General features: G+C 46.1%; 9 protein-coding genes across 9 annotated transcripts; 4 read left to right on the forward strand and 5 right to left on the reverse strand.

Moving 5' to 3' along the window:
- Positions 1-426: 426 nt before the first annotated feature.
- On the reverse strand, positions 427-4,252 carry N7479_010115 (DNA-directed RNA polymerase II subunit RPB2; the record flags this gene model as incomplete). Its single annotated transcript, XM_057257808.1, has 2 exons — positions 427-589; positions 648-4,252. The coding sequence occupies 2 exons, from the start codon at positions 4,250-4,252 to the stop codon at positions 427-429; spliced, it is 3,768 nt and encodes a 1,255-aa protein (XP_057105266.1).
- A 785-nt stretch (positions 4,253-5,037) lies between these two features.
- Positions 5,038-7,242, reverse strand: N7479_010116 (beta-catenin-like protein 1; the record flags this gene model as incomplete). The annotated part of the gene is made up of 10 exons (XM_057257809.1): positions 5,038-5,120; positions 5,166-5,283; positions 5,332-5,616; positions 5,668-6,182; positions 6,234-6,327; positions 6,376-6,610; positions 6,662-6,768; positions 6,827-7,059; positions 7,114-7,168; positions 7,219-7,242. The coding sequence occupies 10 exons, from the start codon at positions 7,240-7,242 to the stop codon at positions 5,038-5,040; spliced, it is 1,749 nt and encodes a 582-aa protein (XP_057105267.1).
- Positions 7,243-7,566: 324 nt separating this feature from the next.
- N7479_010117 (uncharacterized protein) lies at positions 7,567-7,815 on the forward strand (the record flags this gene model as incomplete). Its single annotated transcript, XM_057257810.1, has 2 exons — positions 7,567-7,692; positions 7,762-7,815. The coding sequence occupies 2 exons, from the start codon at positions 7,567-7,569 to the stop codon at positions 7,813-7,815; spliced, it is 180 nt and encodes a 59-aa protein (XP_057105268.1).
- Positions 7,816-9,433: 1,618 nt separating this feature from the next.
- Positions 9,434-11,782, forward strand: N7479_010118 (transcription factor domain-containing protein; the record flags this gene model as incomplete). Its single annotated transcript, XM_057257811.1, has 2 exons — positions 9,434-10,009; positions 10,064-11,782. The coding sequence occupies 2 exons, from the start codon at positions 9,434-9,436 to the stop codon at positions 11,780-11,782; spliced, it is 2,295 nt and encodes a 764-aa protein (XP_057105269.1).
- Positions 11,783-15,417: 3,635 nt separating this feature from the next.
- On the forward strand, positions 15,418-16,296 carry N7479_010119 (BR serine/threonine-protein kinase; the record flags this gene model as incomplete). Its single annotated transcript, XM_057257812.1, has 1 exon — positions 15,418-16,296. The coding sequence occupies one exon, from the start codon at positions 15,418-15,420 to the stop codon at positions 16,294-16,296; it is 879 nt and encodes a 292-aa protein (XP_057105270.1).
- A 236-nt stretch (positions 16,297-16,532) lies between these two features.
- On the reverse strand, positions 16,533-18,120 carry N7479_010120 (nicotinate phosphoribosyltransferase; the record flags this gene model as incomplete). Its single annotated transcript, XM_057257813.1, has 5 exons — positions 16,533-16,753; positions 16,803-17,130; positions 17,191-17,810; positions 17,878-17,961; positions 18,015-18,120. 5 exons carry the CDS (start codon positions 18,118-18,120, stop codon positions 16,533-16,535), a joined length of 1,359 nt encoding a protein of 452 aa, XP_057105271.1.
- A 1,462-nt stretch (positions 18,121-19,582) lies between these two features.
- Positions 19,583-20,415, forward strand: N7479_010121 (uncharacterized protein; the record flags this gene model as incomplete). Its single annotated transcript, XM_057257814.1, has 3 exons — positions 19,583-19,750; positions 19,825-20,052; positions 20,122-20,415. 3 exons carry the CDS (start codon positions 19,583-19,585, stop codon positions 20,413-20,415), a joined length of 690 nt encoding a protein of 229 aa, XP_057105272.1.
- Positions 20,416-20,750: 335 nt separating this feature from the next.
- N7479_010122 (uncharacterized protein) lies at positions 20,751-21,502 on the reverse strand (the record flags this gene model as incomplete). The annotated part of the gene is made up of 4 exons (XM_057257815.1): positions 20,751-20,881; positions 20,937-21,023; positions 21,078-21,212; positions 21,274-21,502. The coding sequence occupies 4 exons, from the start codon at positions 21,500-21,502 to the stop codon at positions 20,751-20,753; spliced, it is 582 nt and encodes a 193-aa protein (XP_057105273.1).
- Positions 21,503-23,248: 1,746 nt separating this feature from the next.
- On the reverse strand, positions 23,249-24,102 carry N7479_010123 (uncharacterized protein; the record flags this gene model as incomplete). The annotated part of the gene is made up of 2 exons (XM_057257816.1): positions 23,249-23,849; positions 23,879-24,102. The coding sequence occupies 2 exons, from the start codon at positions 24,100-24,102 to the stop codon at positions 23,249-23,251; spliced, it is 825 nt and encodes a 274-aa protein (XP_057105274.1).
- Between the last annotated feature and the right edge of the window lie 1,230 nt (positions 24,103-25,332).

Genomic DNA, 25,332 nt, shown 5'->3' on the forward strand with positions numbered 1-25,332 from the left:
TCATGCTTTGGTTTAGGTCTTGCTCTGAGATACCAATGAATAACGAGATATGACCTGCATCCATATTCACTGTACGGAGTAGAGTGAAGATCTCTGTAATTGCAACTACAAATCCCGATTAAATACAACCCTCTCTATAAAAAGCCAGGCAGGAGACAAGATGAGTTAAGGCTAGGAATAGGGTAAATGTGCTGAGTGTGTTGGAGCATCAACTGAAATTACAGATCTAGTACGGAGTACGGAGTACTCTCTCCGGGAAAAAAGAACTACACATAAAAGTGTTTCAATTCAAATATGTAGGGCCGGTTAGTGTAATGCGATGGGCCAACGATCCTCCGAGACGCCACGAAACAGGCCAAGCAGATGCGCATTTTTCCAGCAAGATCATTAAAGTACAAATGTGAAGAATTGAGCAAGAACCATAAATCAACGCACCGAAACCCCAGAGCGATCGGTGAACATCCGAGCGGCAATGTTCATGGAGGCCAGCTCTTGGAACAACAGCTTGGCGGCGTAGGGAATGTGGACTTGCGAGATACGGTGTTTGTTGTTGCAAAGACGGCACTCGAAAAGACCTTTCTTAAGTTTTCTATAAAGACAGTTAGTTCTCTGACGAAAAGACGTAAAGTAAGGATGGGAAAACTCACGCAACTGGTGTCATCAGGCCACAGTCGTCGCAAATATGAACACGGAACGGATCAGAAACATCAAAGAGACGTTCCTTGAGGAAAGCACTGGCACCGTGGGCGATCATACAATCACGCTCCATCTCTCCGAAACGGAGACCACCATCACGGGCACGACCCTCCACAGGCTGGCGGGTGAGAATCTGAGTAGGACCACGAGCACGAGCGTGGATCTTGTCGTCCACCATGTGGCGCAGACGTTGGTAGTAGGTGGGACCCAGGAACACCTGTGCCACCAGCTTACGGCCAGTGTGGCCGTTGAACATGACCTCGAAACCACGCGACTGATAGCCGTGCTCACGCAACAGACGGGAGACCGAGTCGACAGTGACATCAGTGAAAGGAGTAGCATCACCCTCGAATCCACGAAGAGCAGAAACCTTGCTGAGTTGACATTCGATCAAATGAGCAATGGTCATACGGGATGGAATGGCGTGAGGGTTTATAATCAGATCGGGAACGACACCTTCCCGAGTAAAAGGCATGTCCTCCTGTCGGTAGGTGATACCAATAGTACCTTTCTGACCGTGACGAGAGGCGAACTTGTCACCAATCTGGGGGATCTTGGTGGTACGCATGCGAACCTTGACGAATTTCAGGTCGTCATTACCAGTGGAGATCAGCACCTGATCAACAATACCGTTCTCGGTACTGCGCAGGGGCGTTGACACATCAATCTTTGTGTGTGCCTTAGTGCGCTGGCCAAGCTCCTCTGCATCAGCAGCCAACGGAGCTGTCTTGCCGATAATAATATCTTCTCCAGAGACACGCACACCGGGAGCAACGATGCCGTCCTCGTCCAGCTTGTCATAAGTACCCTTGCGCATGCCAAGCGTGTCAATCCGCATGGGTTTCTCGAATCTCTCAACAACTTGCAGTCCCACCATCTTCTCGGTATCCGCGTATGTACGGTAGAAGAGACTACGGAACAGACCACGATCGATACTGCTCTGGTTCATGATAACGGAATCTTCCTGGTTGTAACCAGAGTAAGTTGCAATAGCGACAATAGCATTCTGACCGGCGGGCAACTCTCGGAAACGCAGGAACTCCATAGACCGAGTCGTGGCTAAGGGCTTTTGTGGGTAGTAGAGAATGTTGGCCATGGTCTCCATGCGCTGCGAGAAGTTCGTCAAGAAAACGCCCATGGCTTGTTTTCCCATGGCAGACTGATAGGTGTTACGCGGCGACTGGTTATGATCCGGGAAAGGAATAATACTAGCGCAAACACCCAAGATCATACTAGGGTGAATTTCGCAGTGCGTCCAAGTATGGGCGCGCTGGCTGAGAATCGACCGAACTCGCTTGTTGGGGTCACTAGTTTCGTCTTCTGGCAGAGCGTAACCGGCCTGAAGCTGTCGAGATATCTCGAGATCCTCGGGAGTCATCACAATCATGATGGTTTCCTCTTCTTCAGCGTCAACATACTCAACTGCTCCAGAACGCACCAGACCATCCCATCCGAAATATTGTTCACGGCGTTCTTCTGGGCCCAAGTCTGTTGGCAAGTCTTTGTCAGACTCGAGCTTCCGAATGTGTTCCTTGTTAAGGACCAATCCACCTGAGTTCTCACTCTTGGGGTCATTATCGATAACGAAGAGTGGCCGGCAAACACGTCCAGTGTCGGTGAAAATTTTGAACTCCCGTTCACGAATGTCGCGAATCAAACTGACTTCGTGGGAGATCATGTTTCGTCGACGCAGATTCTGCATCGTGGTAACAAGATGCGAGGGGTCCCGGTGAATACCCACCCAGACACCATTGACGAACACCTTTGTTGCGTTCGGCGTTACTTGGGGTTCAAATTCCTCGAGGACTTCCATGTTACGTTGAATCATGAAGTCCACGATGGGTTCGGCAGGCGTACCGACAGTGATATAACACATCAATGCCAGATTCTTGACCAGACCACAAGCCTGACCTTCGGGTGTCTCAGCTGGGCAGACCAGGCCCCAATGAGTATTATGGAGTTGGCGAGGCTTGGCGATCTTTCCATCTCTGCCAATGGGTGTATTCGTCCGGCGGAGATGAGACAAGGAGGAGGCGAATGTGTAACGACTCAGCACCTGGGACACACCGGCCTTGGCGGAAGCCGCCTTCTTCTGCTCGCCCCAGTTACCAGTAGCAAGAGCATACTTCAATCCACCAGTCAGTGTGCTAGCCTTGATACCAATGTTGAGATAAATTTCGCGATTGGTCTCAACACATCGCTGCACGTAACGCTGAAGATCCTTTGTGACTCGGGTGAAAAGAGTCCGGAAAAGACTGGCCAATAGAGGTCCGGCCAAATCGAGTCGCTTCTTTCCGAAGTGATCACGATCATCGACATCGCGGCGACCCAGAGCACACTGAAGAAGTCGGTGCACCATGTATCCAAGGAAGAAGGCTTTACGAGTTTCGCTGCCTTCGCTCTGCGAAATGTGAGGCAGCAATTCCTTCTGCATAATATCCCGGGCGTAGCGCACACGGCGATCGTGATTCAGGTTCGTCTGTGATGATCCACGCTTGGCAATGAAATCCAGGGCAACCTCGCGGTCCTGGATGACAAAGCCCTCCTCAATACAGGGCTTCAACATCTCCAACATGGGGGTATCGTTGCGGTCATAGCAAATATGATTGAGGATATCTTCATCGGAAACGACGCCCAGCGCACGGAAAACGACGACGATAGGAATATCGGCCTTGACGTATGGAAGCGTTGAGCGAATAGTCGGGCCAAATCCTCCTTTGGCGCTGTCACCCTTGGCAAAAAGCTTCAAAGTAAGCGACGAAAGCATGCGCGAGCCCTTTTCAACTGCGCTTCGAATTTCGGCGATATATGGTGTCGGGCTGGGAGGTGCCTTCTTGAAGACCTGGACGATGTTGCCCGCACTGCGCTCTTGTGCGATCAAAACCTTCTCACTGCCATTGATGACGAAATAACCACCAGAGTCGTAGGGGCACTCATTCCAAGCATAAAGTGACGCTTCGTTCAGATCTTTGAGGATACAGTATTTAGATTTCAGCATAATGGGCATTTTTCCAATGAAGACTGTCTCCTCCTTCATCTGCTCCTGGGGCAGCTGCTTAGTTTCCCAATCGAGATATGTGCCTTGAGGCTTATCGTTCTCGCCCTCATTATCATCATCATCATTGTTGGGCTTGCCGATCCTCTCCCGACCTTCCATAATCTTCTTCGTGACACCGAGGTAAAGTGGAGAAGCGTAAGTAAGGTTTCGTAGACGAGCTTCCTGAGGCAACATGATCGTCGTTGCGCCATCGCCCTCGGTAACAGATGGACGCGAAAGCATGACTGTGCCAAATTTGAGCTCGTAACGGCGCACAACGATCGGCTCGATTTCGTCTTCGGAGGGGGGGAGAGTCTGGTCGAGAACCACTTGGCCTTGCTCCTCCACAAGCTCCTGCATGGTCGAGGAGATGAATTCATCGAATGAGTCCAGCTGCTGAGAGACCAGACCTTTCGAGTCGAAAAAGGACGAAATCACCGTCCAGCAATCCTCGGAGGTGATGCCCTCATCCGCCTCATCGTAAAAATCCTCCTCGTATGTTTCATCGTAGTCCGCCATGATTGCGGTAAACTGAGGTTAGATATCGATTGGAGCAATGAGCAGAAGAATAGGAAACAAGAGAAGCGCAAGGCGCGTCGGCGTGGGAGCAGCTCCGCGAGAATCGCCCAACGCGCTGCAACGCTCGCCTGTCAGTTTCTGAAAGTGAGGTTGTTAAAAAGTCAAGAAGTCAAAGACAGATGCAAGAAGCAAGGCTGACAAACTTGGGGGGATGAAAGAGAGGCTCCCCGACAATATTCCGATGAAGGGACTGATCTCCAGACGTTTCGATGCTTCTCAGCCAGGCGCTAGTCTCGATGTGGGTGGTCACACGTGACTCTTTTCTCACCGCCCAGGCATATAGCGATCGAGGCCACACGTGATCCTTCTGGCAGGCAAACATAAGGAATGACAGAGCACATAAAGTTGAGATAGAGATCAAATTGAAGGAGTGTAGAATCATCTATATTCATAAACTGTACAGCTTAACGTGTTGTGATTGTAGCGAGATCGTCACAACAGTTGAGTTTTGTCTACTCATACAAGAATGTATATAGTGACTAACGCATTGTACCCGCGTTCCCCGACAACCTTGCTCTATAAGCTACCTATGTACCTACCCATGTACAGCGCCATTATGCCAGGTCCTGATAAAGATATACCGGATATCTTAGATCCATCTTTTAGAATCACGTTGATAGCTTTCAGTTCGCAGTTCAAATTGATATGGTATTCCAAAGTGTATTAGACCTTGTGGGTAGGATTGATTGATAGCATTGATATATGATACATTACAATTACATTGTTTAAACAAACTGCAAAAGTGTGCTAAGCATGTCCTCCAAGTCTTTGTGGCCCGGTTCATCCTCGCTGAGACCTTTGATTTGTTCTACTCGAGTTAGCTCTGACAATCATAGCGATATGGGCTACTTACCTTGCAAGGTGCCACGAACCAGGGATAAATCTTCGTCACGGTCCGCAAGAAGTGAAACAATCTTCCTCTTTGCTCCATCATCTTCGGCAATGAGCCACGCCAAAATGACATCAATTGTCTGGAATAGTTAGCAAAGAGCCTTGCCAGCACAGAAGAAGAACCGTACCTGCAATGAGAACAGACCCGCGTCGAACCGCCTCGACAGCCATTCACCAGCCATAAGCTCTTGCTCCTCCTTATCAAATGTTCTGCGCTCTTTTTCGATGGCTTGTTCGACAGGTAGGACGCGTGCGGCATAGTCGCGCCGGAGATTGATGAGCTTCTCGATCCTCGCATAGTCCTTCTCCATGAACTTGGCCAACGTCCGGATACGGGAAGCAGAACCACCGGGCAGAAGACGGAGAAGAGAGGCGAAAATCCCCAAGAAATGTTCGATGTTTTGACCCTCTTGCTAGACGGATATTAGCACAACACGATTTGACTGTGAGAGAACTGAGTTTACCTTCTTCAGGAACATTCCGAAAACCGTCTTCAGGCCAGCTGCCTCCACCAACCTCTCACAAGCCGGGGCACCTCCCAATCCGCCCAAAGCGTGGTCAAGAACCCTTAAAGCACGTGGCTTACTAAACTTGCCTTCCTTGAGCATGATCAGTGCAAGCTCAACTCCTTCGGCCTCCACGAACTTGTCTTTCCCTGCATCTTCCTCGATAAGGCAGATGAGCGCATCAAACAGATTCTCCACGTATTCTTCCTCGTCAGAGTCCTTAGCTGGGTCGCGTTTGCGGTACGTACTGAGGAGCTGGAGGAGGATATCGATGCCGTCGAGCTCAATGAACTTTATGCGATTCTTCGGGGTAGACTGTAAGAGGATTGCCAGTATTTCTGCAGCATACTGTTTGTTTTGGCTGACAGTCACCTCTTTTCGCTGAATGCGGGACAGGATCCAAGGCAAAATTGCAGCGTCCTGTCCAATTCTCTCCGCATGTGATGCTTGAGAGGCCAAGTTTTCCATTACACCTGTATTGAATTAGCAAATTCTCACATTCTTTATTGAAATAGAATACTCACCTAACACATAATATACTCCCGCTCGGTCTGTTTCAGACCCTTCATCGAATCGGGAGAGATTTTGAGCCAACAGTTCGACGAGGTCGGCCTCCATCTAGTCATGGTTAGTACTTGTTACTCATAGTACCATGCCTTAACATACCATTGCATTGACAAGAGCATCCCATTGCTCTTGCTCTGCCTCCACGTCCTGGTCTGTCAATTCACCGATTATCTGGATGACATCAATGGCAATGTCGGCATTTTCATGTGACAAGAGGGAGGTCAAGGATGCGACGCATCCCATTTTGGCAAATTCCTCATATAGATCAGAATGCTCAGACAAGATAGACAAGCCTTTGATTTCAGTATCCAGGTCGGCTTCGGAAGCCATGAACCTGCAGCAGAATTAGCACCTAGTACATATAGTCGTTCCGGTATCCGCGTACTTTTTTGGATCACTCTCAAACTTTGCTCGTAGTTCAGCATTCTTGGAGATCTTCTTCTCAAAATTCAATGCGAAGCGGCGCACCCATGCAGAGTCGAACTTCTCGGGCTAGATGAGTATACTGTCAGCACCTGAACGAGTATCTCGTGTAGCACAAATTCCATACCGCAATTTCGTCTTCCTCTTGCTGGTCGATGTACTCCATTGCTTGGGCTGTCTTGTGTTCCATTCCACCGCCGAAGAAACGGCCCTCCTCGTCGTCTGGTATATCTTCCTCAAAGTCTGGAGGGAGCTCAGGTCCAGCTTCGCCGTCGTCAATATCATCCTCCATAATTGGTGCTTTCCCCTTTGATTTCGCATCACCACTTGGGTCTAGTTTTGCTGATTTGTAGACCTCATCTGCCGGTTATTGTCAGGATTTGCGACCAGCACGTTTGCGGGGAAAGAGCGTACTTGGATTTTGAACAGGCTCGAACTTGCGCTTAGCGCCCCCTGTAACAGGTGGTTTCTTTGCACGTCAGATATGTCTTCCATTCAGTAGATGAACTTGGAACTCACTTTAAAGAGCTCGTCAACATTCATGGTTGCGACGGCCAAGATGCCCGTTCAATGGACAATGCGAAGGCAATCAGTCTTTGAGGCAATGAAATAACGAATGGGATTAAATGTGCGAGTGAGATGTCCAAAGCACCAGTGAATAGAATTTAAATATAAAGGAAAGGCTAGCCAGATGATGCTGTCGCATCGCCCTTCACTGCGCGGGCAAAATAAATACGGTTGCCGACAGGAGCTAAAGACGCAGTGACGCCAAGCGTTCCGAGGCCGCAGATTTCTCGACGTTCGTTCATCAATCAACATCAACATCAACATATTTACTCTACCTTCGTCCCTCGCATCACATACAAAATGGCCCCCAACCAGCGCATTGTTTCCTCCGGCTCTCGCCCCCAGAAGGGCTTCGTCAGCACCATCTACGATGAGGCCACCAACCCCGAGAACAAGACCATTGTCCGCAGCATCGTGATCTTCGGCGTACGTATTGGCTAACAAACGACTTTGACGTCCCAATGTGATCCATTAGACTGACAATATCTATTTTAGGCCGGTATTGCCTTCCTCCATTCCAGCTTCGGAGAGTTCCTCCTTCCTCCGTAAGTCGAGCCAACCCAACACATTTTCATCCAGATTAACCCAATGAACATCACCTAACTTCGCGCAGTATGTAAAACCATCACGCCTTCTATAAATCCGATTACACTACTCGGACTCCCTCTTTTGAACCTGTGGAAGCATATTGGCGTCGGTCAAAGGAAAACATATGATGCAGAGGCATCTTTCGCTCGGTGGTTTTTCGATTGGATAATTTGTACAATATTTTATTGGCATGGCATGTACTATCCGACATGCTGTGACCTGTTTTGAAATTCATGAATATCAGGGTTTTTGCCATTTGCTGGATGTCCAGCGGTTTGGTACAATTCAATTTTGGTCTAGGATAATTACAACCTATGTTATAGCCCCTAAAAATTTGGAATCAATTGAAGCTGGGCCACTGAGTCACCGCTCAGATTATACCGCGCTTTATAACGAGATAGGCTACTTTCTTGCGTTCTCGAGAAGTCTGGACGTTGAGAATCAGAGGGCAACACTAGGCCCATGGCCATCGGCGACTACAGCAAGCGCAGATATATGTATATATTTCATTCGCAAGTATCAAATCCATATTGGTCCAAATTGAGTTACCATTTGCTACAGCATCAGACAAAAGAATTACAACCTTGAAACTTCGCAGAGGTATCGACTATATTAGCAGCACACTCTAGTGAAAACTTCTATATATAATCCAAGGATAGTCAGCCGCTCATGCAGCCTCTGTGCTTGACAACGTAGGTATGTTTGGCCGAAGATAATACTTAGGACGTTATATGTAAGAACACTCATGTATATTTCTATATGTTCTTTTTGGATATTTTCAAGTGTATACGAAAGCGGTAAAAAGCATAAGTTGTGCAGACGACCTCTCTATCTATAACCTTTGATATCTACCACAATGAATATTTGCTTAGTAGGCTGTTGTATATAAACATCTTAGGCGGTAAGGAAATATCTAACGGTCCCGTGGGTATATAGATATCACAAAGTGGATGATGTGGAATCAATGTAAAAATAGTAGAAGCTCATTTCCCGGATTATCTAGAGGTAGCTAAGACAGGAAGGTACTGTGATTTTCCCATAGAGAGATTTTAGGGGTCACTATGCCCAATTAGGCCTCTAGCTTTGATCATGGTATGTTGGCAAAGCGTTGCGATTGAGTAGACAAGCCAAAGACGAGGCCGTCTTGTCGCCAATATGTTCAAATTAGCTGTATACTGAAACTACCTAGAGTTCTTTGTGATTATATATGGATACTGCCGTAGGATGTAGATCTCCCACATCCACCATCGCTACATGCCAAAAATATTGGAGCAATCAGTCATTGAAAGCAAGTTGGAATGTCGGTTTTCAAGAATTCCAGACCTTTACAAAGCTAGCTAATTATATCTCAGCCATTGAAAAAGTCGAAAACGGAGCAAAAAATGAAGATATAAACCAACTTTGGCGGTGATTTCCCCAGTGCCAAGACCCCGCAAAACGCCCCCACATTGCCCCCGGTTCCGAACATCGGCTTCTGACGGGCTTGGCCTGCTTATGCCTTCACGTCTGTGCGTAGCAAATTTGCATGAGACTTCTACTCTCAGAGTTCTCATAGCCATATGATACTTATATGAAAGTCATGTCTTCAGCCCCAGCTATCAAACGCAAGTTGGCAGAATCTCACCAGGAACCTACGGCTAAGCGCCATGTTCATGGGTACGGTCCGCAGTCCCCATGGCTACACGAGTCAGAGCCTGCCGGGATATGGCGAACACGGGGAAATCCCGATGTGCAGCACGCGATGCCCTTGGCAAATATGGTATCCGCCGTGCAAGATCTGATAGACCCAAACTTTGATCCACTCACGGCGATGCTAGACGACGAGCCCCGGTTTTTGAAACCCCTACCAGCTCGAATCTCCCCAGAGGACTTGGAGTTCTTGCGATTCCGTGGTGCCCTTTCGCTTCCGGAGAGTGGGTTGCGGGATGAACTTCTTCGTTGCTACATCCAATGGGTGCACAGTTTCATGCCAGTTTTGAACTTGCAAGAATTCCTACGATGTGTGGCCGAAAATGACCCAGAGGGAAATGTTAGCATCCTACTATTTCAGGCGGTCATGTTTGTTGGTACGGCCTTCGTCGATCTTAAACATCTGCAGGATGCTGGGTATTCAACCCGGAAAAGCGCGCGTAATGCGTTCTTTACTCGATTAAGGGTTTGTTTTTCTTCAAGCGGCTGCGAGATCATTTGACTAACTCTTAGCCAATAGTTACTTTATTCTCTTGACTGTGAAGAGGATCGAATTGAGATTCTCCAAACCCTGCTATTGATGACCTACTGGGCTGATTCGGAGAACAGTCCACAGCGAGATATTTGGGATTGGATTGGCGTTTGCAACACACAAGCACAGTCGATCGGTTTGAATAAAGACCCTGCATCAGGTGAAATTAATATACGGACTCAAAGGCTCCGTTCTCGCCTCTGGTGGTGTCTGTATTCTCGAGATAGGCTGATCGCCATGGGTATGCGGCGCCCGCTTCAGGTTAACGATGGAACGAGCAGTGTCCCGATGCTTCGACTGGACGATTTTGATTTCGAGCCTTTCTCTCCATATGTGGTGGCCAAATTTCATTGCCGTCAACTCCAAGATGTGTCACATCAGAAACGCCTTGCCACCATGTTCATCGAGAAGGTGAAGCTCTGTCAATGTATTGGTAGGGTATTATTTGCACAATATACACCATCTCAGCGCCAGTTCGGGGCTACGGACCGGACTACGGTCACACTTATTCCCCGACAGGCTTCCGAGTCCGAGTTTACGCGATGTGGTCAGAAACTCGACTCGTGGCTTAGTTCGCTCCCTAAAGATGCACAATTCATCCCAAAGTCAGGGAAGAACTTCCATGATGGTGAGGATGTGCTGCTGCTTCATGGCGCAATGCTACGTATGCTCTACCATGCTACCAGCAGCGCACTTCACCGGCCTTGGGCGACTGCTTCAAAAGATCAATCCAAATCGCGGACAGAGTGGCGCAATGCCGCCCGTACAAAAATGAACGATGCTGCTGGGGGGATCACACATATTATTCAAGGCTTAAATAAGCTCAACCTTACAAGGTTCCTGCCGCAGTCCGGCGTGACTGTAATTCTACCCGCCGCTGTGGCACATTTAACCAACACCATGTCCGACGACCCTGCTATCCGCGAAAGCAGTGTCGATAATTTCCATCGTTGCATCCAAGTCCTCCACTGTCTTAAGGATATTTATCCAGCCGCCGGTCAAGAGTTCGCCAACATCGAGGCCGCCATCAAAATGCAGGCAGGTGCCTCCAGTACATTCTTCCAGGTCATGCAATACAACGTCGACGCTCCTGCCACATCTTTGGCGACCAGGAAGCCAAGCAATGCCATGTCCACCCCTCAACTCCAACTCACCTTACCTATTACTATAACCGAAACTTCCACGTCGCAAGCACAGACCTCATCTGTCCAACAGAACATACATCAAAGAAAGCCCAGCATGGAAACCATATATGAACCCGCGCCACCTTTATTTCCTAGTGATTTTAACCATTATCTCAACCCCAACATCATAGACAACAATCCTTTCAACTTTCTCTCCATCGACATTGACTCCTTTCCCGACATTTCAACCTCTCCCGATCCAGCGAACTCCAACAACGCGGGTAAACCCTATATATCACCACCACGACAAGACCAAGACACTGTTGACTGGGCACAAGAGCTGTTTCAAGATACTGATGTCAATCATTACAGCAACACGGAAATCTTTCCCAGGCCTCAAAAGGCGACTCCTCCAAAAGATCAAGATCAAACCCATAACGATCCATTCTCTTTTAATTTAGAGGATACAGATGACATTCGTACAGTGCATTCTCGTCATCGGTCAATAAACAATGGAAGGCCCGAAATCACGGGCGATCTAGATCGAGACTTGGGGTTCCAGTCTGAGGATGATATGTTCTAGTGTATATAACGAATTGGAATTTTACTGTCATCGTGTCGCGATCTATAACCTACTGGTCTGTATGAGCCACTATTTTTGATCGGTTTTTTTCTCCCTCCCTAGACCATCCACTCCCAGATTTATCTTTAATTTCAGGTTAACCATTATCTATCTATTATAGGGGCGAATTCCATTATCGTGGTCTCACGAATTCCAATATCCACATGTGCATAATATTGGCTCTCATATTGGGGGGCTGGGGGCGGTTAGCAACTGGCTCTTTCCAAGTTTGCACACAGCCTTAGAGGGAAGGCGCAATCTTCTGGAATATAAAAAGACCCTGAACACTCTGGATTCCCCTTAACATTCATCTACATCTCAGAAAAACCTAGTCGAATGTCAACTCTCTTCATGTAACCCCTCATATACACAACACATACGCTTTTGACCTGGAATATCAAAAGACATGTAAGTACGGCATACGGGCATCGAATTCCCTTTGAGGTCAATTTCACAAATCTAATAATATCTAGTCACGCTTCATAGTTACACTCCTTGATCTGAGAAACCCCCAGCGAGTCCCCTAACATTGCCTATCTACCCGTGACCAATATCTACTGTGATAAGTCGACATAATTTCAGAAATCATTTAAACACATCCCGTCTTTTCTGTTGCGGCTGCAATCCTCCCTAACACTTATTCTCCAACATACTCTTTATGGTGCTCTTGGGGCAGGCCGAAAGAAATCAACCAGAAAATGCCGTGAACCAGCTCCACGCTTCAATAGTCATCAAAGGTCGGTTTTGGTATTCATCACCTATATATGATACAGCCAATTTTGGCTTTCTTTCTCGATATTACCTCCACATATGTTTAGACACCCTTTCTTTGGGGGCAAGGCGATTATTAAGGACACAACAACTTGTCTCCAGTTAGGTTGTTAATGACCTTCATTATACCCGCCCGCCGGGCTCCTACTTTGCTGGCTTTTGCACACGGACTTCTCCTAATCTGCGTCTTACATGCCAAAAAAGCCACCGGGTCTTTTCGGGTTCAGAAGCCTGAATTTCATGTCTTCCGATAATTACAACCCCAATTGAGAATCATACTTCTCACTGAGCAAATTATGTAATTGGACGGTCCTTGGTGCATAGCCAGAGATGTTTTCTATGTGTTCAGATACATCTGTGTCATGAATTCCTGTGCATATATAACAGGCCCGCTATATTATTTGCCTTGACTTGGGTATTTCGAGCCAGTTTTGCAGACGGCGATAAATTGTGAGGGAATTTGGTGAGGATTTCGGGCTAAGAAAACGAACCTGAGATCTCATTGACAAGCGACATGCATCAGTGGACATCTGTCACTTGCAAGACGCGAACTGCGATCAGTGCTAGTTTCAACAAGCCTATTAGTTACTGAAAACTTAGCCGACATTACCTTTCTGTCGGACGAAATTCAAAGGCTTGGAGAACTCTATGGCCGAGAATCAAAATATCGAATGTGCGATATAAGTACCATAAAGTGCCTAATCTAGGCTTTGCTTCCATACCGCGAGATGGTCTCAACATAGGCACCGTGTAGAAGAGATCCGCCATGGCCATTCTTCGACTTGAAGTTTATAATTCTAACCCTGTTTCCCAAGCAGCGGTGCAATCAAGCTGGAGTTTCTGGGGTGTCTGGCTCTATTAAGCTCATGGCACTGGATCTTTTGTCAAACTCCATATGGCGGCCCTCCGTCAAATTTCGACTACGCTCTCTGTGCCAAAATTAGTCGCATGCTGGCTTGCTCTTTGATGTTAACACAGTATATGGGCTCTTATCAATCTGCTTTATAAAAAGCATAAGGACGTTGTTGAAGAGATCCACATGACCATTATTTGTCTCTGCTCACCTCTCGCGGCCTTTCTGGGGTCATCAAAACACCTTGCCAATTAAGAGCTAGATTATATCCCCGTTAAAAGCGTATTCGAGGATCTAACTAAAATCAAGCCCAAATTCGAGTTGTTGAATCTGAGCCTATGTTACAGACGGCGATTTATTGATCTAGGAGAATACGAGAGCTCGACTCCAGCTCAGGAGAAGCGATCTTTTTCCTCAGCTGTTGAACCGGGATTCTTGGAGTGGCCAAAACTACTAGATTGTCTAAGTGCTGATATTTCCTTATTTGCCATTTGATTTCCTCAAAGGGCTGGAAGGCAACCCAGCTTAGACCGCCTTCTCATAACTGGAAAGACATGCAAAGGTGGAAAAACTCAGGTCTACGCAATGTGTGCACTTGTGACCTGGTCAAAAAGAAACCGCTCAGGTTGGTATTTTTCCTGCTTTCTTAATGTTACCGACGTCATGGCTGCCCTGCAATGGGAGTGGGCGACTTCATGTACCCATCATTTGGTAACGAGAAGGAAACCCTGGTATAAAACATGAACTAGTACGTTTACGCAAGGGAAAGAGAATCAATAGAACAACTCCATACTTATTCGTCTCACTTTTTGCCTTGCCTAGGCCCTTGATATGTTCATATACTGACTGAGCAAAATAGTCATAGATTAAGGTGCAAAGTTTAGATATGTTCATTCTTTCAGGAAAGATATTAACCTCCATCATATATATATCCAGCGTTGAAGTGGGTGCCCCCCTTTGGATACTCCGTATGTACTACACTTCCCTAACTAGATGGTTGTTCTAATGATACAGGCTTAACTTGTCAAAGGCTGGTTGATCGACCCCTATCTCATCGAAGAAGTTTTGCAATGCACTTTTTTCAAAGAAAATATCACATATCTCGCTTCACCTTCCTATTCCTAGCTTTCAAGCCAGCTCATTCTTAAAGACATCCATTATTTTAATCATGATTTTGGTCAATTACCAGCTGGGCTGCCTACCACCAAGACCGAGCTATGTCTAGTATGACAAGTATGACAAGTTCTCTCTTAGAGCCTGGTCAGAGTCCATTGCTTCCAATTCTCAGAACCCCTGCAAGCTGATTGTCCTAGTAGCTCACGGGCATTGACCTACAGCCTATTCTATGGCTATGGACTATTTTCACAAGCCTCCCAAATTCAATGGAGTCTCTAGCTCTCTGTATGCATTTCAACAGCCTGTCAGGTGGATTTTGACGAGCTCATTTCTTTTATGAAATTATGGCTAGTTGCAACTGTGGAAAGTTCATCTACCATGGGCAAATCTTGTCCGGAGGGTATATCTTCAACCCTCTACTATGATCTAGTAGCCACTTGGGGACAAGCAATCGCTTTCAACTATTCTCAAGAAGTCATTCCAAAATAAATTTCATTAATAAAACAAAACTATTTAGAGGTTACAGGAATATAATTTGCATGGTAAAATTCCCCAGTCATTCATATTTAAACAAAATTTTGTGGACTATACGAGTCTGTATAAGAGTTTAGTTTTGTCGTGTGCTGTCAACATCACGCAGTTTCTAGTCCTTTTACACGCATAAGGTATCCCACCTGCCTCTTCTCCCTATTTCAAGTCATCTTCTTCTTCTCCATCAACCGAGTCTTTGCATTGACCCCTCATCATTGTTTAATGCGATACAGAACCCATGCATGATGGAGTTCCCTAATCCAGCCGTGAGGACCAATACACCCTAACCACGAACAAAGAATAACCAACGTGCCCACAGCCCAATATGACAAGCTATGCAATACGCCAAGTCCGCAGACATAACCACCCAGATCCAAACGAACGCATCCCACCAGGTGTGGAAGAAGTAATCTCACGCGGCTCCTGCCACATCGGGAAACTAAATGACACAACGGTCCTAAAATATGCCTCCGACTTCAACGACCCAGGCTACCTATTGAGCATCAAAGTTGAACACCGCATTCTGCAGATTCTTGGCTCGCACCCCCGAATTGTCGAATCTAAAGGCCTTGCCGAAGATGGTCTCATCTTGAAATACTACCCCAACGGCACGCTCCGCAACTACATCAAGACCCATCCCCACGAGACACTCGAACGTCGCCTCGAATGGTGCAAGCAGCTCGTGGATACACTCTCGTTCGTGCACTCCAAGCGCGTCATTCATTGCGATATCTGTCTGCACAATATCCTCCTCGACGAGAATTTCGATGCCGTCCTCGCAGACTTCCAGGGTCTGCTCATCTCCAGCGGTACCGGTAGGACCATGCTTGATGGATTAACGCGTGAGTGCTCCAAATCGTACATGCCGAGGGAGAATATGTATTTTGCGAGCGTTATTACTGATCTCTTCGCTGTGGGATCTGCCATCTATCATCTTATTGCTGGACATGAGGTTTTTCCGGAGTTTGATAGCTTTGACGATGAGAAGGTGATCAATGCTCGATTTATTAATGGGGAATTTCCGAAGAATGACTATGTCGCTAGTCATATTGTAGAGAGGTGTTGGAGAGGGGAGTATGCGTCTGCTGATGAGATTTCGGCCGATATTGCTGCGGTTCAGGCTGCTAGCAAAGCCGTTGAGGAGACGTTGAGGCTTGAAGGAGTCGAAGAGGACGAGGATGGCGAATATGAGGAGGAATACTAAGCTTTGGGTGTGCATGACTCGGATGCACATCACTGGAGAGACTTGTTGTGGAAGGACAGAGTTGGGAGGTCTTCAATGATATCATGTATTCTTATTCTCTATGGAGTTGGCGCAATATGTCTAGCAAAAATCAACAACAGCCTCTCAAATATCAATATGATCATAGCTCATGTCTAGCAAATGTTCAGCAAATGTTCCATGACTTAGTTGGAAACCGTGTGGCAAGGACAGGCAGCCTATGCCCGCTTCTTCCAGCGGTGACTCTCATCACCCTCTCCCCACGTGTGCTCGACGTAACCTAGCTTCTTCTTGACTTCCTGGACCTTGGCAGAATCGCCCATGTTTTTGCCCATATTGTCGCTGAGCTTGACAGCGGGGCTGCCGTTCGCGGTGGCGATCTTGATAACGATATTGAGGGGCTTGGATTTTTCTCCGGTTGATTTGTTGGTAAAATCGTCTAAAATTATGTCAGAATTTGTGTTGCAGGATTGCAAATTTTGACTTACTCGTAAAGAAAGTTCCCACTCCAAAGGTAGGGTTAAAGCCTGCCTTTTCGGAAATTGCCTTGTACTCCAGGCAGTGCTCGATATCCAGCGAATCCGAGAATACTATTGTCTTAGTGTCGGTAATACCCTGGCTATCATAGAATTCCCGGACCATCTTGACGAATAATGTTGGGTCACCTGAATCTTGGCGAACCCCGGCGTAGCTCTGGGCGTAGGTTATTGTGCTTGGAGTAATCTCGTCCTTTTGATTTGGTGCTGAGATTGGCTTGCTGAATGCATCCAGGAAAGCCGGCGTGCCAAAGGTGTCGGTGAGAGCGATTCCAAGAACCTGTGTTTCTCTAGTTAGTCTGTGACATTTCGGAATAACGAAGATGAGAAAATTGCATACCCCCTCTCCGAAACAGCCAAGCCAGTAGCTCAAGGCCAATTCATTGGCATTCTGGTAGTCGTCCGTGATAGCTGCAATAGTCATGTACCATTCGTGTGCCACGGTACCGACGGCACCCTTATTGTATTTCATAGCAAAGTGCACATTGCTAGTTCCAGTCATCGCGCCGGGCCAGCCCTGCTTCTTTCCTTCTTCTGCCGCACGGCAGAGTCCCTTCATAACCAGGTCCTGGGTATGGTAGTCGCGACGACGGCGCGAGCCGAATTCAGAGAAGACACAGCCATTCTTGAGCAAAGTGCAACCCTTCTGGTATGCCCTCTCTTCCTGGTTATCATAGTCCCATTCCGTGTCGCTGAACATGAAATACGCCTGGCTGGTCAGCGCTAGCAGCGGGATTTCATACAAGATGGTGTCGAGCCAGAGACCCTCAACGATGTACTCCACGTTTCCTTGGTCATCATCGCTGCCTGTATCCTGTTCTGGAATGAATTCGATCTTGATATGCTCGGATGGTTTGAGGTGGAAGTTCCCTAGGAAGGCGAGGTACTCGTCGTTGAGGTAGGGGCACTTTTGACGAAGCCATTCACGCTCTTCGGCAGTCACGCGGATTACAGCCAGTTCTAAACGCAAATTAGTTAGAAGCTTTAGGATAAGCTTTATGATTGTGATAAGAAGGGTTATCCTTACTGTCCATCTGCTCCAAAAGCCATTTGTATGCCCCGCGATACAATTTCATGTGCGGGGTGCGATTCGTGTAGCCATAGGTCACATCTGCGCCCAGATCAGCCCCAGATCAGCCCCATTCCTCGGTTAGAGCTACTCACAAACATCCGGGAAATATTTGAGGACCGCGCATTGCATCGTCAGCTTGTACAGATCCGTGTCCAGAAGGGACGTAATGCCCTGTGGCGGGGACATGTCTTGGCCCATCTTGTTGGCTAACTGCAGGTTCCGGTGTATTGGTGAGTCAGTGGAAAGATAAAGATCGCGAGAAGTTTCAGCGCCAGTTGGACAGATAAATAGGCGGAATTAGTCGGGTTGTTGCGCTTTCTTTTCTTTTTTCCTTTTGCGCAATCAATTTACCGCGGGGGAAACTCCGATATGGCGATTAGATGTTTGCTATGTTTGCACCTTTTCTATGTCTCGACTATTTCTTCCAGTTTTCTTTGCATGTATTTCATCATGCCTTTTTCTTTATTGACTTGTTCTGATTGTCTTGCTCATTCCATACATTCATACATTCAAATCAAAGAAGGATGTGTTGCCATGACTCACAATATCTACATTATAAAGATTTAATGCTCACCTATCAATGCTACCACTTGCTCCACTATGCATGTGGGTGAAGACGTGAACCAGTAAAAACGAAATGGTACCTTTATTAAAGACACGCCACTTGGTCTTCTCGGAGATTACTACGGCGTACGGAGTAGCTACAGACAATGTAGGTACCAACTCTCTTGCAGAAAAGTGGAATAATATCCCAAAGGGCATTGCCGCCCCGGATGATTATAAACCTATGAGTAGATTAAAGTAATTTGAGAATTTGCAAGTACAATATAAGGCTCCGAGGTTTCTGCCCCATAACTTGATTGCTTCATACTGCTGTTGGAAGTATCCATGTGCTTTATAGAGTGAATAAGCAGTCAATCAACAAAATGCACAAATACAATGGATTTTAGAACATCAGCTACGTGACAATTTCCAATTACCAGAAAAACAAAAGAACAAATCATACTAGAAATTATACAATGCAAAAAAAAAAAACTCCCCAAAAAAAGAAACTGTTGTGCATCATCCGTGAATCGAACACGGGCCTCGTCGATGGCAACGACGAATTCTACCACTAGACCAATGATGCTAATTGATGTGAGAGGCTCACTTTTAGGCAATAAGACCCAATAATTCCAATGTCTACTACCAACATATCAAGGTATGGACTGTTACCTAGGACTTTTGTATCTTCGAAGGGTCAAGCGTTACTATATTATTTTATTAGGAAATCCTCGATAGACTATAGCTGAAGTTTAGACTAAGGGGAAAATCCACTATCCTTACTGGTGAACATTAATATATATCTGGTGCTGCCAGCACAATGCAAATAACATAAATCAATTGCCATTAGATTCAATGTTTAGACTATGTAACAAACACAGGTCAATTACAGATAGATCCCTACATACATACATGGTAGGTACGATCTAATAGTACAAAGGTGTTAGTGTGAAGATTCTAAAGTTGCTATGGTTGGCTCCTTCCCAAAACTTGTCTTATAGAAGTTTTGATTTAAAAAAAAATAGTTTGCATCGAAAATTTGGATTTTTTTTTTTTTTTTTTAAGTACGCGTCTGTCACATCGCTATCCAATATTCAATGCTCAATCCACATCCAAGATGGATGAGCTACCTTCCCGGAACTGGTGTCTGAGCTGCCTTCATATTAGTATTGCGAATTATGACCCTCAGCAAGACGAGCCATTTCAAATCTACTGTGCTGTCAACGAAGACACCAATGACCCGTCTTGTGGACAGTGTGCTGATCGAAAACTTACCTGCGAACCGGTACGTCTACCTTCCCCCTGCCACCGCTGCTCTTAGTGCATAGAAACTACTTGAATTCTAACAAAGTAAACTAGCCCTCCTTGGGAATGTTGGGTGACGTCTACGACTTGGGCGCTATCCTAGAGTGGACTGCTGGGTTTTGGTCTCGTTGCGGAAACTTGTACTGGAATTCGACCTTTCGCCTTGCTGTTTGTGAAGCCACCAAGGAGCTCTGCCTTAGGTTTGAACATGCCGAAATGAGCCACCGCCGCTACCATATGTTGACTGCCATTGATTGGGAGGATCCAAGCGAAGAGCAAGATGTATATTTTCTTTCGCATTTCAACGCCTCATGCGTTGTTCGGTTCTGACTAACCATAAAATCATAACAGGCTGATATTGATAACTACCGAAGATTCCTTGTTGAGCGTCGCGCCTCGCTACATCATTTGACAACCCCCCTCAACGGCATAATTAATCGTCAGGACTGGCTTACTTACAACCCAGAGAGACTGTTGCGCCTTTGGAGAGGAGATCCTGGTTTCTTGGAGTGGTCGGAGGCAAAGACAGAGTTCCTTGATCGTATCCAGCGGGAATCCATCTCACTCTACGGCTGTGAGGTATCTTATCATGGAAGGCAAAGACTGTCTTTTATTGAGGGCAGCTTCCCTGTGAATCTACAGTAGATTCAACAGCACGACGGCCTACTTGTCGCTCGCTAGAAGTGGGAATGCCCATATTCTCCAATCATGTCAAATACTTTTCAAATGACCAATCTTCTAATTTAAAATTAGGTGTGCATTTATAATCATTGTGGAGCTTGTTGAATCAGATACATGGCTGACTGATAGGTTGGCTCTGTGTGGTACAGTATGTTCGCCGACTTAGATACTTTTCTCTGCCGCAACCACAATACCGGCTCCCAAGGCAAGATAAATATAATTACAAAATCTGCAGTCTATAGTACTATCCATGCATGTTGATGCGTATTTTATATGTGACAGACCAAGACTCCGAAGATTTACACCTCCATCCATACCTTGTCGTTTTCGTCAGCAAAACTCTCCCGGTATGGATGTTCCTCAATCCATTCCTCAGCGCCGATCACTGTAGCTGACTTCTCGTAAAACTCGCTGAGGACATCATTCAGATCTATAAACCGTTAATACAGGGTCGAGATACCACCATGTCTTGTTTTAGAACTTACTTTCAATTTCCATGGGATTTGAAGGTTGCAGGGAGAAGCGAGACATCCCCTCTCTCCATAGCACCAATGCGGGTGGGATGGGAGTACCTAAATTCATAAGCTTCTGTTATCGCTCAGAATTAAACATAGACAATATCATACCTCGTGGAACGCAGATAACAGTGGGGTCCAAAAGACATTTCCCGTCGTCGATCTCTTCTTGGTATCGCGCAAAATCAAAGCGCAGCATTTGCTGCATAAGACGAGAATTGGGCATGAATATTGGCCCATTGGAGTCTAGTATATAAATAGTTAGACTCATATGTATTGCTCAATAGCTAGATTTGTGTTTACAGACAGGGGCTTGACTTCGAGATCGTTGCGTGGACTAAGCCATCATCAGACACATTGACTGCGTCCTTCCTGTGGCGGGTCTCATCTTGGGCCACGTCGTATAGTGTGGCCTTGCGCGACAACTGGTATCGATACATTGTCGCAGGAAATGAAGCATGGGTGGAAAGTAGGGAGAATTTTCGCGTTTGGTTGATGTTCAACCGAGCGGCTGGTAGCCAATGAGTGGCGAGCATCGTTGCTAGAGTACGTTGCAGGACAACGCTAGAGGTAAGATTCACAAGTGTGTGTGGTTAAATTAACCTCTAGATATCGCGGAAGCTGGCCGGTGGACCGGGAAAAGGACCCCGGCCCCGTGATACGACGATGAAATGATTGGCTGATTCGGTTTACCGCCCGCCCTTTTCCTCTATACACGTTTAACCACGTACACATATGTTCACTTGGTGTTTTATATTACTCCGAAAGTAATAAATAGGCTATTCTAATAAGGTATCAGATGGAAAATGGGGTTCAAGAAATGACCGCAAGTGAGGCCATTTTAGGCCGTTGATTTGCCAAATTTCATTCCATGCACTCCATACCTAGACCATTGTCTAATCAATGAACCTCGACGAGAGCTTCCACCCGACATTTCGCTCAGCTGAATAGGGCCAAGAAAAGCTGTAGTAAGTGGTTCCATAATAGATGGATGGACTCGATTATCCCATACACTGTTGCTATGCTCGTCCAACCAAAGCATCTTGATCAAACCCGTTTCAATAGCTTCGCGGTCTAGTAAATACACTACATCCTGAGACTCTAGCTCTTTAAGGGCCGAATTCCTATCTTCCTGATTTTCTAGCTCTTCACAATGGGCCCGAATCTTATTGTCATTTTGGCATGACCGGTATTTAAGGGCGCCTCTTTCGCTATCTATACCTAGAACTCGGACGAGAACCTATCGCTAATGACCTAGCATTATATCATCAAAGGCGTAACGGCTACTATCGCCGAGGTACCGATTAGAGCCGATCTCAGCTTCGACTACGCTCTCGGCCTTCATATCTTTATATTTTTCGCTCAGGTCCTCATCGCAGCAAGCCCAAAGCTAGACTGTCTGTGTGCTACCTTCTTTATTTGCACAAAATTTTCGCTCAAGGACTGACTGGTGAATGCTCAAAATTTGGCAAGCTTATCTGAGCAAGGACCAATCTCGCCCTATCATGATAGTTCTAATCAAATGTTACTATGAAGTCAAAGAACTCGGTTGGGAAGCCAGATAAATCGACGAATAAGCGATAACTCTGGATATTCCCACGCTAGTTGCTCCCACTACTGGGGGCTCTCCTTTACCGCCCCCGGGTTAATGTTCCTGTTTAGCATTAGTTGACATAATCTTCAGATGAAGTGCGGGCGTAATGTAATAATTAAAGGGCATGGCATCGTACTGGGCTCACTGCTCCAAGTCTTCCATTGTGCAAACTACCTTGCCAGGAAATTGCTTCGGGGGCTGAACAAGAGTATGTTTCAAGGTAAATGAGTGTGCAACGCGAGATAAAAGGCAGAGGGAAAAACCGCACGCTAATGAATTGCCGTACGGACTGGTCTCAGATAGTATGACTTTGCGGTTTTTATCCATATCTGCCCAGGGTGTGATGGGTAAGACGGCTATTTGTATACCACTAGAAAAGTATAATCTATCACTTGAGTGCTTTAGTACTACATACATGTCTTGGTCTGTAACAATTTAATTAACTTTTCTTCTTGCTCAAATATCCCCAGATGATCTGGTTGGAATTTTGACACTTGATTATGCGCGATCGAACATGGAATGAAGAAACTTTTTTTTTTTTTGATTTGTCATTTTGTAATATCTGAATATGTTTTCTTTAGAAAAAATAACTTTCAGAAGCAATTGCATCTATGATAATCATGACAGCCAATCCCATTCCTCAACTCTGCATCCGTAGCCAACTCCAAGTGTCCTAGGCAACTTAGAACTAGAATTCATTGCCGTTGACTATCGCATAAATGACTCTAATCGCGCCAAAGGTCTCATTCCACGCTTGCCAGGTCCACATAATGGTCGCTTGCATCTCCTCCTTACTTCCAGGCGAGTACATTGAAGGCGCAGCATTCAAATTCTCATCAGGATCAAGAAGCTCCGGCCAAAAGTACGGGTTCGCTTTGTTGACAATTTCATACAATTGACGAATCTGAGCCTTCATATTCTTAATTTCGGGTTCAGCTTCGAGACATGTCAGGCTGGCGACGTGCGGATTTCTAGCGATTGTTGAATCCTTGAGTTCCATCATCTCATCCATCATCTCATCCAGCATCTTGCGGTGCTCTTCTGTCGCCGTTTCATATGCTCCATTGGCTCCATGAGTGAAGAGCAGGATGGAATACAGTTTGACTTTGATGAGAGCCAGGGAAACTATGTGCGAAAGATTTGATGTTCCACGGAGGAAAAAGTCGACCGGCTCAAGTGGATTGGCACCTTTGATGTCCAGATATGGCAGGGTTTCGTCACCCCAATCGTACCGGGGGTTGTTGGCGGATGTTGCCCACCACTTCAAAAAATCGTAGCATTCCTCATCCCTGTTTAAGCGGATCATTAGGCCAGGAACGAGATCTCTGGATCCAATGTTGTCGCCGCGGCAAGCAGGTTCTCCATGAGGGTATCGAACTGCACTTGAACTGATTCAACATTCCTGACGAAGGTCAGGGCAGCCCTGTAATCAAGACGAGAGTTCATGTAAGGACGTGTTGGGAGAATTTTCCAGAATCGACCGACACCATATTTGAAGTCGTCATCCGGATGATCGCGCAAAGCCTGTTCTCTGGCTTCCATAACAATCCGGCATTTTTTGATCCTAGTGCAATCGGATTTATGACTTGTGCGGTGAGAACTTTGATGCTCAACACTGCAGTATGGCATCACTTTGCAGGCAGAACAGAGACGAACTCCATCCTTTTTACCACAGAGGCCACAGCCGGAGGGAAGAGGCACTTTCATTTCAGACATCTGAAAGGTATTGAAATAAAGGGGATTGAGGCCATAAGGGCTTCAATGGGAAAGGTGACAGGTGATATGAATTTGAATGATAGAGGTCAAAGGAAGAAAGAAAAAGAATACATGATGTAAGAGGTGATTGGTTGGATAAAGGTGGATCTCCCATAAAAGTGGGTCTTTGACCCAACTCCTGTCTCTCTGCACATTTGGGCTTTGTGCTTTGTACAGCCAAGTTATATATATGTTTGTATTAGTAGAAATAGTTGTGTACGCATGTAGTGTATGAAAATATACATGAATAATTCCATAGCTTACAGAGACCATACTCGGATAAATCTGAAATTGTACCATTGTTGGACTATTTCAGCTTGTTTCTTTCTACACAAAAAAAAAAGTCCTTACAATTTTTTCAACAAAGACATAATGCTAGCTATTTTAAGCTAGAAAAGAAGACCATAGAAAACTTTCTAAAGGAATTTGGGTGATAGAGACTACGGCTTTATTAACCAGCACTTAACAAAGCTTCTTTAATAACCTATTGTATAAAGCACGAGTCAATGGGCTGGAGGGATGTCTATAAAAATGATCAAGTCCTCGCTCGTAATAAACTCAATCATTGCAGCAAGCAATCTTCGCACTCAAAGCATCTTCAGTACACTCCTTCCATTACTCTACACTTATATTCACATCTTTTTACAGGTATCTACCCCTAGCAACCTTCCATATCGCAACCATGCCTAGCCCAGTACCAACCGTGCTTCCCCAAATATACTGCATACCTCAAAACAGACCAATCAGATTTGAACACCGTAAACTCTTTCTTCAAATTTGCAAGCCGGGGGACGACGGTGCCGTCCATTGGATGATCTTTATGAAGCGTCCAGGTGTTGACCGTGGCATCCGACTCCACAGCATTGGCTACAAGGGCAATCGTACATTGGTTATAGAAGATAACAAGAGATTTGATAGCCATTTAGTCAAGCACACTCATCTTCTCGGTATACTTTATGAAGCCGACGTTGACATTGTCTTAGCAGAGGCTGAGAAGATTCCACCGCAGAACTGCAA

This window comes from Penicillium vulpinum, assembly GCF_028829585.1.
Source record: "Penicillium vulpinum strain IBT 29486 chromosome Unknown utg000004l_segment0_segment0, whole genome shotgun sequence".
Classification (NCBI taxonomy): Eukaryota; Fungi; Ascomycota; class Eurotiomycetes; order Eurotiales; family Aspergillaceae; genus Penicillium; species Penicillium vulpinum.